At 39.5% G+C, this 16936-nt stretch overlaps 1 protein-coding gene across 1 annotated transcript in view; it reads left to right on the forward strand.

Moving 5' to 3' along the window:
- The window catches only part of plxdc2 (plexin domain containing 2), a 176281-nt gene that overhangs the window by 80337 nt on the left and 79008 nt on the right, over nt 1–16936 (forward strand). The window contains exons 3-4 of the mRNA XM_036596551.1: nt 1838–1984; nt 6780–6849. Coding sequence (XP_036452444.1) covers nt 1838–1984; nt 6780–6849 — 217 coding nt within the window. The remainder of the gene's footprint in view (nt 1–1837; nt 1985–6779; nt 6850–16936) is intronic.

Below are 16936 nucleotides of genomic sequence, written 5' to 3' on the forward strand. Positions count from 1 at the left end.
GGATGAAAAGATTTTCAATGTGTGCTTTTAGCAAAGATTGGAACAGGAAGCTGACCAGTCAGTATTGAGGCAATAACTGCTCTTCACAGCAAGGAGTAATTTGATGAGCATTAGTGCTGCAAAGTATAGCCAAAGTATTAGTAAATAACTGTTAAAGGGTTAAAGGGTCCTTACTGAATGTTCTAGTGTGAGAAGCCTGACTAGTCACACAAGTACACATGTTCATATGACTCAAGGCATTTACATGATCCAATAAATGTAAATTTTTTGGTCCAAAACAAAAATGCATGTGACAACAAGCATTGACTACTGTGTTTTTAGTATATTGGAAAGTATAACGCAATATGTTGCAGTATAATTACAGTGAGGTATATTGTCAGTTTCATGCAGTTGTAGCCAGACCTCCTGCCTTATTTCTGCCTCTGAAGGCAGTTCTGTGGATGTGCATGGGTACTCGAGTGCTCGGTTGACCCTTAGAAGGACCAGTATTTGGCTATTCATTATGTTTCATCACAGGAAGATGAAGAAATTATGCAGGGCCACAATTCAGTCAAACGACAATTTTATGTATTATCTGTACAATAAAATGTTGCATGTCTGCTCATATTTTGCGAGGACGCAAATGTGTTATGTTAGACTTTGCTACAATGAAAGGAGGGTTTTAATGTGAGCATGTGCTAGGGACGCGCATTGTAAAGGAAGGTGAATACCTGGTGTGGCTAGCTGATGTAAGCTAGGTGCAGAAACTGTAAAACCACATTACCAGATTATGATTTTTTTGCCTTGTAACACTGATCTGATCTTTTTAAAGCAGATCTGAGCCACTTTCATATGTGGTCCTAGATCTGATACCTATCCAATTCATGGCCATGCCATCTTAATGACAATGCTCAGATCGGAATTCATGTCTGGCACATGTGCCAGCATTCAAAGTTAACATGGCAGCAGCACCTCACCTTAAATTGTGCCAGCAAACCGTATAAATGCACTCTTTTCGCCTTCATCTTGCTTTAATAATGAACAGCTGATAGCTGTTCAGAACAGATTATTTCTCCACAAAGGCCTGGTCTGCTAGTTGGTTTGTTTGTTGTTCATGATGCACATTGTTCATTCATGTGACATTATTGAGGATGTGTGCATGTGGGTGGTTTCAGGATGCAAGTTTGAGTCCCATATGTACATGAATATGAACCATAACGTTAAAAAGATCAGATCTGAGAAAAAGCATTGGAAGAATACAACAAGTTCTTATCAGCATCCAGTGTTGTACTGGTTAGCTATAGTTTTAGCTCCACCTCTTCTCAGCGTTGGGCGTCTCGGCCAATTGCTCACTGGCTCCGCTCTCCCTCTCTGGCTAATAGGACTCATTAACTCTTTGTCTTCATTACCTCTCAGTGTGCTGCCTCAGTTTGCCAAGTGTCTGCCATCCTAGTGTGAGCTGTGAGCTGTTTGTTTAAAGTTTGTGCTGCGTTTTCTTCTGGTTTCGATGTACTTTTCTGTTATATTGATTTTGAGCCTGTCTGCTCTACAGCAGTCTGTTTGCTGGTAACTTTTCTGGACTGTCTGATTTTCTATTGATTTCAATAATGTCTTGCATTTGCATTCGGTCTCCTCTCATTGCTGACAATATTAAAATTAGTCAGAATAGTCAGAACCCTTAGTTTTGACTCCTTTTTTATCCTCAAAGATCCCCATTATGCTCCACATTTCTGCTCCATTTCAACTCCCGACTCTGCTGAACTGAGCAGGGAAGCACACGCAGTGCGTGCTGTAGTTGTGGGAGCACTGCTTATTGCTGATTATGTGCGGGTGAGCATCTGTGTTTCTCTCTCTGCAGGAGGACACAGACCACAACTACTACACGTCTAAAACCTACGGCCCCAACGACCCCATGAGCAAAGAATTATGGGTAAACATCGATCAGATGGACAAGGAGAAAGTGAAGATCCACGGAATCTTGTCCAACACACACAGACAAGCAGCGGTAAGCACACACACACACAGATTTGTATACAACTATACACAACACACATGACACACATACAGCAGCAACTACACTGGAACTGTAATCAAGGTTGAAAATTTGGGTGGAACCTGAATCCAGCCTGAGAACTTTCTGCCTGACTAGTAACCCGACCCGAACCAGACCCGAGCGTGAACCGAACCTGACCCGAGCCTGTTCCGAACCCGACCCGAGCCTGTTCCGAACCCGACCCGAGCCTGACCCAAACCCAACCTGAACCTGACCCGAGCCTGACTTGAACCTGGCCCGAGCCTGACCCGAACTCGACCTGAGCCTGACATGAACCTGACCAGAACTCGACCCAAGCCTGACCTGAACATGAACTGAACCAGGACCTGACCCAAATCCAAACTGAACCTGACCCGAGCCTGACTTGAACCCCGACCCGAGCCTGACCCAAACCCAACCTGAACCCGAACTAACCCTAACCCGAACCCAACCCGAGCCTGACCCAGACCCAATCTGAGCCTGACCCGAACCCGACTCAAGCCTGACCTGGGCTCAATCTGAACCTGACCTGAGCCTGCCCCAAACCCGACCCAAGCCTGGCCCGAACCCAATCGGAGTCTGACCCAAACCACAGCAAGTTTTGCGTCCAGAGCCCACCCCGAAACATATTGTCAAGTTTTGAGTCTTAAACTGACCCAAGATTGACAAAATTCTGTCTAAAAGTGATCTGAATTGGCTCCTCACCCAAAGTGCAGAATAAAACCTCACATTTTAATGACAAAGACTGGTAAATTTCCATATTGCAGCAATAACAGTTTTTTTCTTAAATCACGGATAACATGAAAAATAATGTAAAATAAATATTATATAAACAATCAGCTGTAAAAAGTTAAGTTTAGTTTCCGCTTTAATAAATTTATTTATCAAGCAGTGCTTTTAAGGAAGATCCCAAACATTGTAAGTCTGAATAAACGTTCCACACTAATCTGTTCTCACGCTGTGATAACATGATATTAGACTTCTCCGGTTTAATCTAAAAACTCTTTCTGTACATAGAAGATTTTATATATAATATAAGCCAGGAATGCATGATCTGAAGAATGCGAATCAGCAGATTTTCGCTCATAATACGAAATTAGAAATCAGCCAATTTGTTGTTATTACATGAGGAGGTCCATGTTGCAATTTTATGATGTAAATAACGTGAGGAAAGTAAGAACACTAGCGCTGTATTTGAATGCTGCTGCAACACTTTAACCAGTAGAATAATTATTCTTTGTGCTAAACTGCCAGCTGCCTCTTACTTTCGGTGGGTCACTTCGTCTTACTTCGTGATTCGTCTTATTTAATTAGGCCACTGACTGATTGAAAAAATAAAAGTCTGTTTGACTCATTAAAAAGCAAACAATGTTGTTTAAATTGCAAGTTTGGATAGAATTAAGTTCTGGAAGTGTCTTAGTGTGGTTCTTGTGTTCGTTCACCCCATACTGTGTGAGCTTTGGATTAAAAAAAGGCAAATAAATATCAGCCAGAAAATTGGCCATCAGGCAGTTTGGCTGTAATTTACTTAGAATGTGCCATAAAAAGTTATGATCGCTGCATTGCTTTCATAAGCATTTTTTCGGCCAAATAAGTTAAATATGAATGTCCTTTTGGCAGCGCTGAATTCTCCTCTGCTGAATCAAATTGTGTTTTTAATTTAACTCATATCCATTTCCTTATGAGTGTGGTCCTCGTGGGTCTCGGTACTAAATTATGGCAACAACACAGAGTGGATCAGGAGTGGATCTCAAAACTCCAATGAATGGTTTCTCAATTCTTCTGTCTTCCACGTTTCAGCCTATGAAACTGATTATAAACCACCATCTTTATGGACCTATCAATTTTTTACACTCACTTGGAGGAATCGAGAACAGAAGAGGCTTCTAGAGAGATGCTACACATGTGCGTCCTCTGTGGAAGTGTTTTTATTTGTAATGTGTGATGCAGGTCTAATATAGATTATCCTCAGTTCTATAATAGCGAGTAAAAGAACTTTAAAACAAAGTGAGTGTGGTAAAGATCACTTTGTGCCTATTTTAAGGTTTACTTTGTCTATGTGTTATTTATAAATCTGCAATAGCCATGTACTGTGTAATTTAACACTGGGGTGGGCGATATGAGCTCAAAATTATATCATGGTATTTTCTACTCATTGGACAATAACAATATATATCATGAAATCAAACAAAAATGAAAGATTTATAATAGAATCAATAATAATAACAATAATAAAGACAACACTGTCATAATAATTATTATTTAGTAATAAATGTGTTATTAAATTAGTGTACTATTATGATTGTTACTATTGCCATTGCTGTTATTATTATTACAGGAAGCCATTCAAAAATCAATAAAAAAAAGTTTTTGACTAAAGCATATTCTGCATTGTGCACACACTGACACACACGCTAGTAGCTTCTTGAAGTCCCTCAGGTTTGTTTTTACTTCTTCACTCATCCTCGATACCATTTTGCACCTCATGGTTGTTGTCTAAAATAATATTTCACTGCTTGCCTCATCTAACAAAGGCAGCTCCCTGTACCAGGCTTGCTAAGTGAAGTTATCACAGTATGTTTACTCCACACTATTTGGATGGGTTTTACAAGTTGATTCGTTCTTCGTCATGCTTAACAGTTGTGTTAAATTTGTTTTGTCCAGCAGTGAAACAACAAAGTAAAAATGGAAACCCTCGCCAAGTTGCCTCCATGGCCAGCGAAACGGAACATTTTTGTGATGCTCCATGTATGTGACAGGCACCCAACAATACACTCACTTTGGGCATGTGCCCTGATTAACATAGGAGCGACTGCAAGTGGCATATAGAGGTGAAGTTTTCCTAAAAAAAACTCCTGTTGAGTTTATAAGTGTAATTTGAACAGTTCACGCTTATGCACCGTCGTTGGGCTTATCACAGACAGTACCACAGTTTGGCAAAATCCATATCATGAAGGGACATCGTACTGGTTTCTTTCATACCGGCACACTTCCCAAACATAGTTGCCCCTGCATTTTCATTACAGCGAGCTGAGTCGCTTCCCTCAGCAGCTGTTGGCCAGTCTAGGGATGTTTCACTGAAACATTAGTAATATTAATGGCCTAACATTGCTTTCAAAAGTTTAAAAAATAATCTAATGTTACAATCACACATTTTCAAGGCATATGTTTTTTTTTTTTCAATCAATATATCTCCCACAGGGTGTGCATTAGAGCAGGGGTCCTCAGCTTTTTCCACCAAAAGGCCCATCCATTTTTCACTTGAAGGCCCAAAGAAAAGCAGAACCCAACAAAAGTTTTTTGCTTAAAAATTTTCGGAAGTTTTCAACATAGCAATGTTTGCCTGCCTAGTCCCATGCCATTGAACAGAGAATATCAACAGATTAGGATAACTTATGCTCGTTTTATGCTAGAAATCAGGCAGAATGGTGGTAAATTAAGCAGAATGTTTCTGCTTTGTATTTTTTAAATGCTTTTTTACACTTACGATTGGACAGTGGTGGACGTGGACAGCTGAGTGTAATTTGTGTCAACTGGCCAACAATAGTTGAAGCTGCTTTGTGCATCTTTGTTGCAGAGCTTGTATTTATATTGTATATTATTTGAAAACAATAGCCAATTACTTTTGTTCATTGTTTTTTATTACAAAGTGCCACCTTCGGACCACTCACACACCCTCAGTATTAGACCAAGGACCACCAGAGGGTGCTTCACAGCCTGGTGGTGGAGAAACCCTGGGTTAGAGTGTTGAATCTCAGCGTGTGACTGTGCGTGCAACACCATCAGTTACCGAAATGTATGCAAATGAGCCAATCAGCAACCAGTAAGATTGCTTTCTTATTGGTTTAGATTGCAATCTTATTGGTTGCTGATTGGCTCATTTGCATAAATTTAGCATTGAGTGGGTAGAGCAGCGTGTGCATCAGTGGTTTATTGTGTCGGTTGTATATGTATGTCGTCATTTCTTGTCTCATCATAGCACATTATGACATAGTTGATGTAAATTATCCAAAAAATTCAAATTTCAAAAAATCAAAAAGATTATTTTTGCATAATGTATCAGCATACATGACGTATATGCTGCTCACAATTTCAGCAGCCACAATTTAGCACACCTTTACCCCACCCTGCTCACACCAGATAACACACATACATCAACAGCACATCTAAAAGGAGGACGAGCACATAAGCACCACACATATTTCCTCAAATAATACAGGAATGTATAAAAATATCAGTATCAGAACATCCTTACTGCTCTCTTACTCTCATACTGGGTTTGTATACAGCAGCGTTTTCTCAGTTTCGGCATGATTCGTCTACTTCCTCAGTCTCAGGCAGAGATAGACGTGTACTTAGTGTAAAACAGCTCTGTGTCAGAGTGTCCTCATTTACTGTAATGGAGAAAGAAGTTGATTCACTGCAGTGCATTAACATTATAGCATTATAGCAGCGTATTGCAGTATCCACCATGCTAAGTACATTATCCTCAGCAAACAAGAGAAACCACAGCGGACATGCTCACCTCAGCCACTGAACAAAGTCAAATCTGAGCATTTACTCTGAAGTTTGCACTGGCTGACTGTAGAATTGCTCAACTGGACGGATATGAAGGCTTATCCTGCCTTTTCAATTAGCTGCTCTGTCAGTCTCTCTCTCTTTCTCTCTACCTTCTTCTCTCTGCTTAGGTATCAAAATCTCCATTAAATGACACCAGTCTTAATTCTTTGGCCATGATTCATATTTTTTCTTCTTTTGCCCTTCACAGCGGGTCAACCTGTCGTTTGACTTCCCCTTTTATGGCCATTTTCTGAGGGAGATCACCGTGGCAACAGGCGGTAAGTGCACCAGACATGTCCTTGTGTATTTCTAAAGACTGTGTGTGTATATGTGTATATGTTCCCCGTGTGCGGCTGTGTTTAGGGTGTGAAGACTTTAAACCTAGTCAACCATACTGACCCCAAGGTCACTGCTGAGCTCACTGACTGGCGTTGGCTTTACAGTCGGTGATGCCACAGTGAACCATGGCCAGGATAGTCAGCCTCCCTCTTCCCATCACTCATCACGATGCTAACCAATACAAGTGTCTGTTAGCTGACTTAGCATTAGCAGCAGTTTAAAAAAGACACAGAGGCTGACTTTACATGTCTCAGTGTGCTAGCATGTGCTAGCCTTAACCCTCCCTCACAATGGCTGTGTTTATATGCAAAGATTTTTGCCAAACAGACTGAATACATTATGATTATAGATTAAGACTGAGGTGAAAATAAAGTTGACTTGTGAATCATTGAATCACACTGTATTGAACAGTTTAAACTGTATTGATAGTAAATGTACTTGATAATCATGCCAGTTCTGTTCTTTCACCTGATGTCCAGCAATTTCAGAAAATGCCCTCAGCACTGTAATGAGCACACTGGGGTTGTGTTGGATGTGAGAACAGTCCACTTACTTTATATAGGCTACATAAAAGCTGCTGATATATAATAGAAAGACACACAATTATACATGATTTTCATGCATTCTGTATTATATATTATACCTTACTGGCACTGGCGCTACGAAGAATAAGCGCAGTTATGTCACTTGATGCTGGGTTCTCGTTGTTTGTGTCTCGGATTAGGACGGTTGGGTCAAATAGCTTTGCACATAGGCTGAGGGGTGACACTGTGGTGGGGGGAGACTTAACTAACAGGTAGGAATTATTAATTTGGAAATTATGCACACTGCATGTGTTCTGTAAGTGAGTTTAGGGCTCTGTGTGGTACTTTAGAACATTGTGTGCTATGGCACAGTTGGCCTATTTCTCTGTGATATGACTTCATAAGCTTAGCCTGCATGTAGTTTCTGGAGCAGCGTTTGTCCCACTTCTGCTTTCTGTATTCTGTGTGAGAGGAGAAGAGAACTGCATAATTGATTGCTTCTTGTTCGAGTGTGTATGAGCAGATGGGCATGAATAGGTTATGTTCTGGCATATTGGATTCTGCAATCAGCACTACTGCAGATATAAAGCTAGGTGTGTGTGTGTCTGTTCCTCTCTGTGTTTATTTATTTTTTTTATTTGACTAGTTGAAATAAAATGAACTGGGAACGTTTAATTGTTCTTTGTAATGGACTCTTGTTGATGTATAGCTGTTGATTTTGGAGCAGAGTGCTAGTAGCTGAGTAGTTAGGGCTTCTGAATACTGTAAGATGCCTCTTGGAGGAATTCAAAGCAGAAGTTATAGAGAGTTCAAGGGCTCCATGCTGAAAAGCCGCTGTGTTAAATGTAGCTTGGAATGCCGGGGTTTATGGACCGACTGCTGGTGTCATGCTGATATCACCATTCCTTCTCCTTTTACTCAGTAAGAGCTAGACACTTCAATAACAACTGCTCCAGGCCTGCTGTAGCACTGTTTACCAACTGCCAGTTGAGTTTAAACGACCCATGTTCTACATTTTTCCTGGATTTTATTATTAATTAGTATTTTTTTCCACTTATAATATTTATGTAACAAACATTTTTACATTTTTTTAACATGTCCACTTTCCAAACTTTCATTATCCTTTACAATTAAATAAGCTGTTTTTGTTAATCTACCTTTAAGACTGATATACAGTCTTATGCTAAAGTTTGAACACCCCAGGTCAAAAAAGTAAGTTAGCACATCCTCTACAGGAAATATTACTTACACTTAAATATGCCTTTTCCAGCAAATTTTATTTTATATAAACAAAACAAAAACAAAATATTTTGCCCAATATATTAAATTCAACAAATAAAGAATAATGGTGTATTTAAAGGTATGAAAGTGTATTAACTTATTTTTACTTAGAAAATAAGTGTCAATTGACCCGGTGCGTCCCTTTTTTTCATACGACTGTATGTAAATGACCTCTGTTCTCATTGGCTGTCCTCTGATGCCTCATTTGATTAACAGTCCAGACTAAAATGTGGATCAAACTGTGAAGTTCCAACAGAAATCCTCAGGGACATCAACCTGACAGCCTGGAACAGCTCAAATAACTGCTATAGAATGTCTGCAGTAACAACACTCTTTATCACTTCAGTGTAAATGTGCAGCTAGACCATAGACTGAATAGTAGTTATATAGTAGTTATATAGTAGTAGAGTAGTTCATGACTGTGACAGCAATGCCATGATCAGCTCAAAAACAGGTGTTCTTGCAAGCTAATTCACCTGCCATACAAACTTTACATCATTCACATTCACAGCTCTCCTGACAGTTGCCGTCATCTTTTCATCTCTGTTGGCTGGCTGCTGGCAGGTTCAGATTGGGGTTACTGTGCAGCAGTAACCTGTACCTGACACCTCGTTTTTTCTCTCTCTTCCTGTGCCAGCTCTTTCTGTAGGAGAGATGTCAATACCGCGCCGTCCGTTATATCGATCCGCCTAAGAAATTTGATACGCTTGATCTCGGTTTGCTCTTACACCATCACTCAAACCAGCATGAAATGTGTTTTTTCTTAAATAATCTCTCTGACAGAATCCAGTGTTGATCATCATATATAATATGGACATATGAACATGGTTGATGTACTTGGGCCTGTGTTGTTTCAATACCAAAAAGGGGTTAAGGGATGTTGTTAGGCAAAGCAATGTAGTCAACAATGCTTAGCATGTCTACATAATGATTCAGTTTTACATAATATGTAATGACTCAATTGATGTGTGTGGTCATATGTTCGCATATCGACAATTTACAATAGCGTCAAATGTCAGCCAATCTAATTTTAGAACTGGAACTATCCATTTTATCAACTGAGATTAAATACAGATTTGTATATAGTATTTAGAAGTAATTATTGTTAGACAAGTGCTGGTCGCCCTATCACTGTTTGTTACCCAAATGTTTGTGTCTGCTTACCTCTGTCTGTTGGATTGTAATGTCTTATTAGTTGTCATTTTTATATTTAGCTTTTTTCTGTTTATACCTGTCGTGTGTTCTAACAGTGACTGACTGCAGGAGGTTTCTCAGTTGGGCTTCTGGATTGAACTCTGCTGAAATGACAGTTGTGATAAAACAGTCACGACTGTGGTCAAACTTGTATAGCAGCTTTTGAGCTTTTGAAAACTGTGCAGAAAGCAGATTTCTAAAATAGCTCTGAAAGAACCTGAATGTGCCTTTAAAATTGAGGTTGTGCTAAAAAGGTGCTTACGTGGTGTTTTTCAGCCTTATGGGTGGGCTGCACTGATATTGAGGGCAGTTAATGTGCTTATATCAGAGTGGGAGAGTAAATAAATAAAGAAACAAAGAAAAAAAGACAGAAGAACAGTGATAACATTTACAGAGACAGCAGCAACAGTGATAACACAGTGAGATACACTGTTAGAAATAAAGGTTCTGTGCAGGTACGTTTTTTGTTCATCACGGTACAAATAATGTAAATGTTCCAAAAAAGGTCCAAGTGTGTACCTTTAACAAATTTTAACCTGGTGAAGAGTACACATTTATACCTTTTCATAACCTAATGTTTTAAAACAGAACAATAAAATAAAACGTCTGGAGACGAGACTGGGTGTGTGGAGTCAGTACAACTTAGAAAATATAGTATCAATGGATTATGGTACAAATATGTTCCCTGACTAAAGGTACTGAGATGTACCTTTGAGGGTTCCACCCCTGTGACAAGAGGGGATACTGCCCTAGTGACAGTTTCATACCTTTTTTCTTAGAGTCTATATATACTTGTGGACTAGGATTTCCAGAAAAATGTCATATTTAGGTGTGTTCTCTGTAGATGATGTGTTAACGTTCAACTTTTAACCTTTCACTGAGAAAATCAACCATTTCAACCATTTTAGAACAGGTTCTATATAGAAATATCTACAGCGCATTCTCAATCAATCTGAATAACACTTTCACGATACAAAGAAGCCTTTAATGATGCAAAGGGTTCTTTGAGTCTTTGTAGTTCTATATAGAACCATTTTCTTTACTAAGGAACCCTTAAAGAGCCATGTTTTTTTCAAGAGTGTAGTTCAGAATGCTACAAAGAGTAAGACTGTGTGATTTGACTGGATGTCTATGAAGTTTACGCTTAAACCCAGTGTTTAAGAAAACGTCAGATTGGAAGGTCTCACATTTTAAGAGAGGTAAGATGTGCGTCTAGTGCAGCCGATGTGGGTTGAATCATTGATTACAATGTCAGCGCATCTGTTCCATCAGGCAGACGACAAAAACATTTCAGAAATGTCAGTTGTGAATTATCTGTTAGTTTAATGAGGCCAACCACCTTCACACACTTCCTGTACTCTTCTGATGTGTGTGTGTGTGTTTATCTAACTCTTTCATGAATTGTATTTCTTTTCATTCCATTATAATTCTCTAACGGGTTCTGTCTCCTCCTCGTGTTCTCTCTAATCCCAGACCGCTCCCCCCACGCCGTGTTCTGTATGCGTTCGCTGTTGTCTGTGGATTTGCATTTTTTCCTTGTTCTATACTTCTGTCTGTGTTTGTTTGTGGATTCGAGAAAGGGGGGAATGGTGCGCAGAGAGAAAGATGAAACAGAAGAACAGAGGGAATAGTACAGAAGAAGAGTGAGTGGTGGAGGGAAAAGATGTTCAGCTCAGCACTGAGTAAATAAAGCCATGTGATGATGTACTTTGAGAAGACAGCCCTGAAGCATAAAGGAACAAGGAAAGATGCAATAAAACAGCAACTTTCACCATTTCTTCCACGTCTTTGCTCCTCTGTTGCTGCAGGGAGAGACAGCTAGAAGTCTTGCTCTGTCTATTGCACTTTTATGCTGTGTCCTAATTGTATGCTAGATACTAATTGCTATACTATTACCATAATATTACTATTAGTCACCAAGTTTGGGTGTTAAGCACTGAGATAGGGACATAATGTGAGGTGAGTGGGTGGGCTTGTAGAGCTGTCAAACATGGAGAAGTATGAGGAAGAGGAAATATGTGAGTAAAATTTGGGGTCATGAATAAGAGGAGCCTGGACGCAATCGCAAACAGTTTAATAAATACACACACAAAACAAGGTCAAACAGTCCAAAGCCAAAACAACAGCAGACAGGCTAATACAGGTACAGCAGACTCAAGGACGGAGTATAAACAGGCCTGAGTTAAAAATCCAGGGTACCACCTAAACACAGAAGCACACGCTTAGAACCCGCAGAGACTTTGCAAAGTGTGGTGAGAACTAGGGAGGTTAATGAAGGACGGCGGAAATACTGATACTGAACAGGTGGGGGGCAGAGATGAGGGCGTGACAGAATGATTCTAATAGAGGTATTTGAGCAAGATTCATGCAATTACAAAACAAGCAAACTGTACATCATATATACACATGATTTAAAAACAGTGTAAAACAACCACAAATAATGCAGTATAAGTAATGAATGTAATAGGTAATGTAATTACCTTTTCCTATAACAAAGTAGTGTAAATTCTTGTAATTATATTACACTTACTGAATTACTAAGAATTTTGTTAGCCCTATTGGAGCTGGGTTAGTTTTAGCTGGGGAGGTGCTGCACTTTGAGTGATTACCGGTGAGATCTGTGATTTTAATCCAGTGTGAATCTGCAGTGTCAATGCTAAGGAATAATTACAGAGCGAATGACCTTCCATAATTTATCAGATTTTAAGCTCCTTCAGTAATAGCAGCCCTGTTCGAATCCCCCACTCGGTAATGTATTAACAAATCCTGGTAATAGACATCAGAATCAGTTTTTTGTGACTGGGAGAAAAGGCTAACTGCTAAATTGTTTGGCACGGTTCCTTTATCCCCAAATTCAGGACAGGAATCCTGTAATCTCTAACATGTTTGGTGATTAGCTATTTAGAAATAGAATGAAATGGAACATCTGAAGATACCTCTTACAATGCAGAGCGGTTTCTGTCCAGCATTTGGTCAGAACTATTTTATTTTACTAGCCTAATGCTGTTCTATGTGCTATTAACTGGAAATTTGTTTTAGATGTTTGTTTGTTTGTATCCATTTAATTATAATTTTAATGTTGAAATGAATGTCTGGCATTTGGATCAAGGCTTTTTAGAGTAATTTAGATACTTTTTCCCGTACGAATTACATCACTGGACCAGCTCGAAAAGGCCTTAAGAGAACAATATTAATAACGTGCAATGCATGCATTGAAAACATACATTTCCTCTACGTAGATTATTTGTGCCTGTCATTGTACATTATTTGCACACATATGGTACCTTTGACAGCTGGTGATGCGCAGTATGTAGCGCTGTCACCTCACAGCAAGAAAAGTGTGGGTTCAATTCCCTGGGCGGATGAGCAAGGTCCCATCCGTGTGGAGTTTCTCCCCGTGTCTGTGTGGGTATTTTTTTTTTTGGGGTGCTCCAGTTTCCTCCCAGGAGGATAAGAGGCTTAGAAAATGTGTGTGTGGTAGAGGTGTGGTAGACGGCCACAGCTGCCAAGCCCAGTAAAACACCAAAAATAACTGTTGTGTGTTTTAATTCCTGCTGTTTACTGGGAATAAATGGCGTTTGGTGAAGTTAATCACAGTCAGCCTGATGACCATGACTGCTGTGTTATTTCAGAAGAGAATAGTGTATTTGTGAATAGACTGTGTCAAACACTGGATGTCAGTTCACCTTCATGGAATTGCACAGGTGGGAGTGGGACAAAACGCTCCGGTCGCGGGCGGGAGCGGGTTGAAATCTTGCAGGAGCAGGCGGGTGGGGCTAAAAAAACAGTCCTACGCAGACCTCTAGTGTGTTGATAAAGATCCCTGTGCTGAAGAAGAGTGAACCTGAACCTTACCTGATTAGGCCAGAATCAATAATAAGATAAGCAAAGTAATCCTGTTACAGTTTGAGAGAAGTCCTTAGTAATAATAATCATTATTTGAGTAACTACTCCAACACTGGTCATTTTCACCTACATAAGCAATGAAAAATCTAAGCTGGAATGCCATTTTATCCTGACTTTTACTCCTGGAATGGTATTGAAATATCTCCCAGTTAGTGTTTAGTACACTGTTGAGACGCAGCTCTTGTAATAGTTATAGTTCAGACAGGAGAAGCTGTTCCTATGTCAGCATAAACTTCTAGTCAGAGTAAAGTCAGACAGGAAGACCTAGTGCAGGTAGCCTGACGTCTTCAGGACTGGAGAGAAGTCAGCTTAATCTACCTGTTGTCATCTCTAGACTGCGAAAGACAAATACTGCTGGAGCACCTTAGGGTAGAGATGAGTATCTCCTCACTGTATCTCTGTTCTTCTACTCCAGAAAGTTTTGGTACCACAAGAGAAAGTAGGAGCCAAAAAGCAATTACAAGCCAAAATACACTAGAAGGGACTTTTCCAAAAAATGGACATTTATTATTTACAAGCACGGGGTATCTTACATCGGTTAGCATTTGACCTGATACAGTTATCACATCTTTAGCTACACTCTTAAAAAAGATGGTTCTTCAAGTGTTCTTTAGTAAAGGAAAAGGTTCTATACAGAACTGTGAACACTCAGAAAACTCTCAAGGGTTCTTTGCATTATGAAAGTTTATATCAGTTTAATGGCGAATGCGCTGCAAATGGTTCTACACAGAACCTTTATGAAAAGCGTTCTATATAGCACCAGAAAGGGTTCTTCTATTGTTACAAGTTTGACATCATAACAGTAGAAGAACCCCTTAGGGTGCTATATAGAACCCTTTTCACGATTCTATATAGAACCATCTACAACACATTCTAAAGAACCTGTTCATAATGCAAAGAACCCTTTAACCAGGCAAAGGGTTCTTTGAGTGTTCATGGTTCTTTATTGAACCATTTTCTTTACCAAAGAACCCTTGAAGAACCATCTTTTTTAAGAGTGTACAGTGATTAGGTGGGCCTGCTTTCCCCGCTAGCCTTGTCCAGCACTTCTGATATCCACTACACTGTCCCTGTTTTAAAAGCATCTCAAAGTAAACGTTATAAAACCATATTAATATGAATACGAGTTGAATCAGGTGTGATTCTGCTTGATTGGAATGAAAACCTGCAGCCAAGCCAGTCCTTTGTGAATAATGCTGCTTTCAAGTGGTCCAAGTTTTACCTGAAAAATCTTCCCACCAGAAGGCACCATATGAACCCCCTTCGAAGTTAAATGATGCGGTCAGGTACATTGAAATTTAAAACACCAGTAAAACAGGCCAAAACTGATAGATGGCAGCTAATAAACTACAACACCCATTCCACAACCTCAGAGTGTTCAGTTTATCTCTCACATAAACCACATAAATATGCAGGCTGGGTGAACAAATTCCTCCTTGAAGAAAGCTACTGCCCCACTTGCACTTGAAAAGCAGAGTTAGAATAATGAATCCTGCACTAGAGGAACACAAACTGTGCATCGACAAAATGAGCTACAGTCTCTAACTGTACACCAGCAAGGTCGGGGTTTCCAATAAAGTGGCCAGTGAGTAGATTGTGACTGGGCATGGCAGCTTTTGGCAGATGTTATAAGTGACCTTCCAGAAAATCACTCTTAATCTATTCAGCACTCTTTCTGTCTTCTCTCATTCATTCATAACTGTCTAGTTTTAGATTCAGGATGCTTAATAGGTTTTTGATAAGGTTGCCTGATAAAGAAGTAATGTACTCATAATGATCATTTGTCTGTGGCCTACACACCGCGTAGGGCAATTTTCTGAGAAATTGGGAGCAGAAATAAAATTAGTTTTTTATTATGAAACAGAGAGAAAGAGATAAAATATATGTGTGTGTGTGTGTGTGTGTGTGTGTGTGTGTGTGTGTGTGTGCCAACTGAGGCTTGACAGAATACCTGAGTCAGCCATCTAAAAAGCTTTTGAAAATGGCTCTCTCTCTGCTTGGGTCTGACCGCTGCAGCTACCTCCACTAAACTTTCGTCTCAAACACACACACCAGAGACGTAAACACCGGAGGGCCTGGGGCCCTGGGCCATCCCACTTGAAAGGAAGACCCCCCAGGTTTCTGGTGGTAAAAAAGTCCTCCAGTGCCTAGGAAAATATTACTAAATGTAAGGCCATCATGGGCAAAGTTGCCATTTTCTTGCATTCTCATGACTTTATTCCCACCTTAAATAAATAAAGATATAAAAGAGACTGACAAAGCTCTCCTTAGATAGGCTGCCCAAAGTGTGGCCAGTGTGATTTAGCCCACCTGAAAGTTACCATAAGCCATTTCTTTGTGAGAGAACAAACATATTTTTATACTATTATTTACTATTATTATTCAGTTCTTATTTTCCTTTAAAATTTAAGGAAAAAAGGGGCAGCTTCCCACCAATGGGGTCATGCAAAAAGGCATGTTTTTTTGCCCAAACGCCAACATGTACCACAGCACAAGCTGCTTTTCTAGTTAGTAGTAGCAGTACCCGCTGTGGTGTTCATTTGTGGCGTTCATTTTTTGTCATTTACAACTTCTCTTTATCCCATTATGTTACTTCGTCTTTAACAATATTTGTAAATGAGCTGTGTTCTGATTGGCTGTCCTGTATTGCGCTGCAGTACAGACTGAAACACTCCTTATTACTTCAGTGTGAATGGGCTAAACTGCTGTAGGCTGAATAGGAGGATTAATGTAAATGGTTTAGCTTTCGTGACATCATAGAAACAATAAATTCAAAATGACCTATTGTCGCAGCTCAGTTTCCATATACGGACTGTACGGAATTAAGGAGTGAACAATATATTTTGAAACTTGAAACAATGTGTGCATACTACATTGAACTGTTTTTTTTTTAAGGCTAAATAATTTGGTGGTAAATATCTGTGTGCAGTTTTTCTGACCAGTATTGTAAATATGATATAAATGTGATTTAGAATTTTTTTAATTTTTGTCGCCAGAATTCAGCAAATGAAGCTTAAGACAATGTTGAATAATGAAGAGCATAATTAAAATTGCAGTTCTTGCAGTTTGAAATTTTCACTTCTTAAAATGGTGATTCAAATATGATTAACTGTGAGCCCTA

This window comes from Colossoma macropomum, unplaced genomic scaffold (genome assembly GCF_904425465.1).
Source record: "Colossoma macropomum unplaced genomic scaffold, Colossoma_macropomum, whole genome shotgun sequence".
Classification (NCBI taxonomy): domain Eukaryota; kingdom Metazoa; phylum Chordata; class Actinopteri; order Characiformes; family Serrasalmidae; genus Colossoma; species Colossoma macropomum.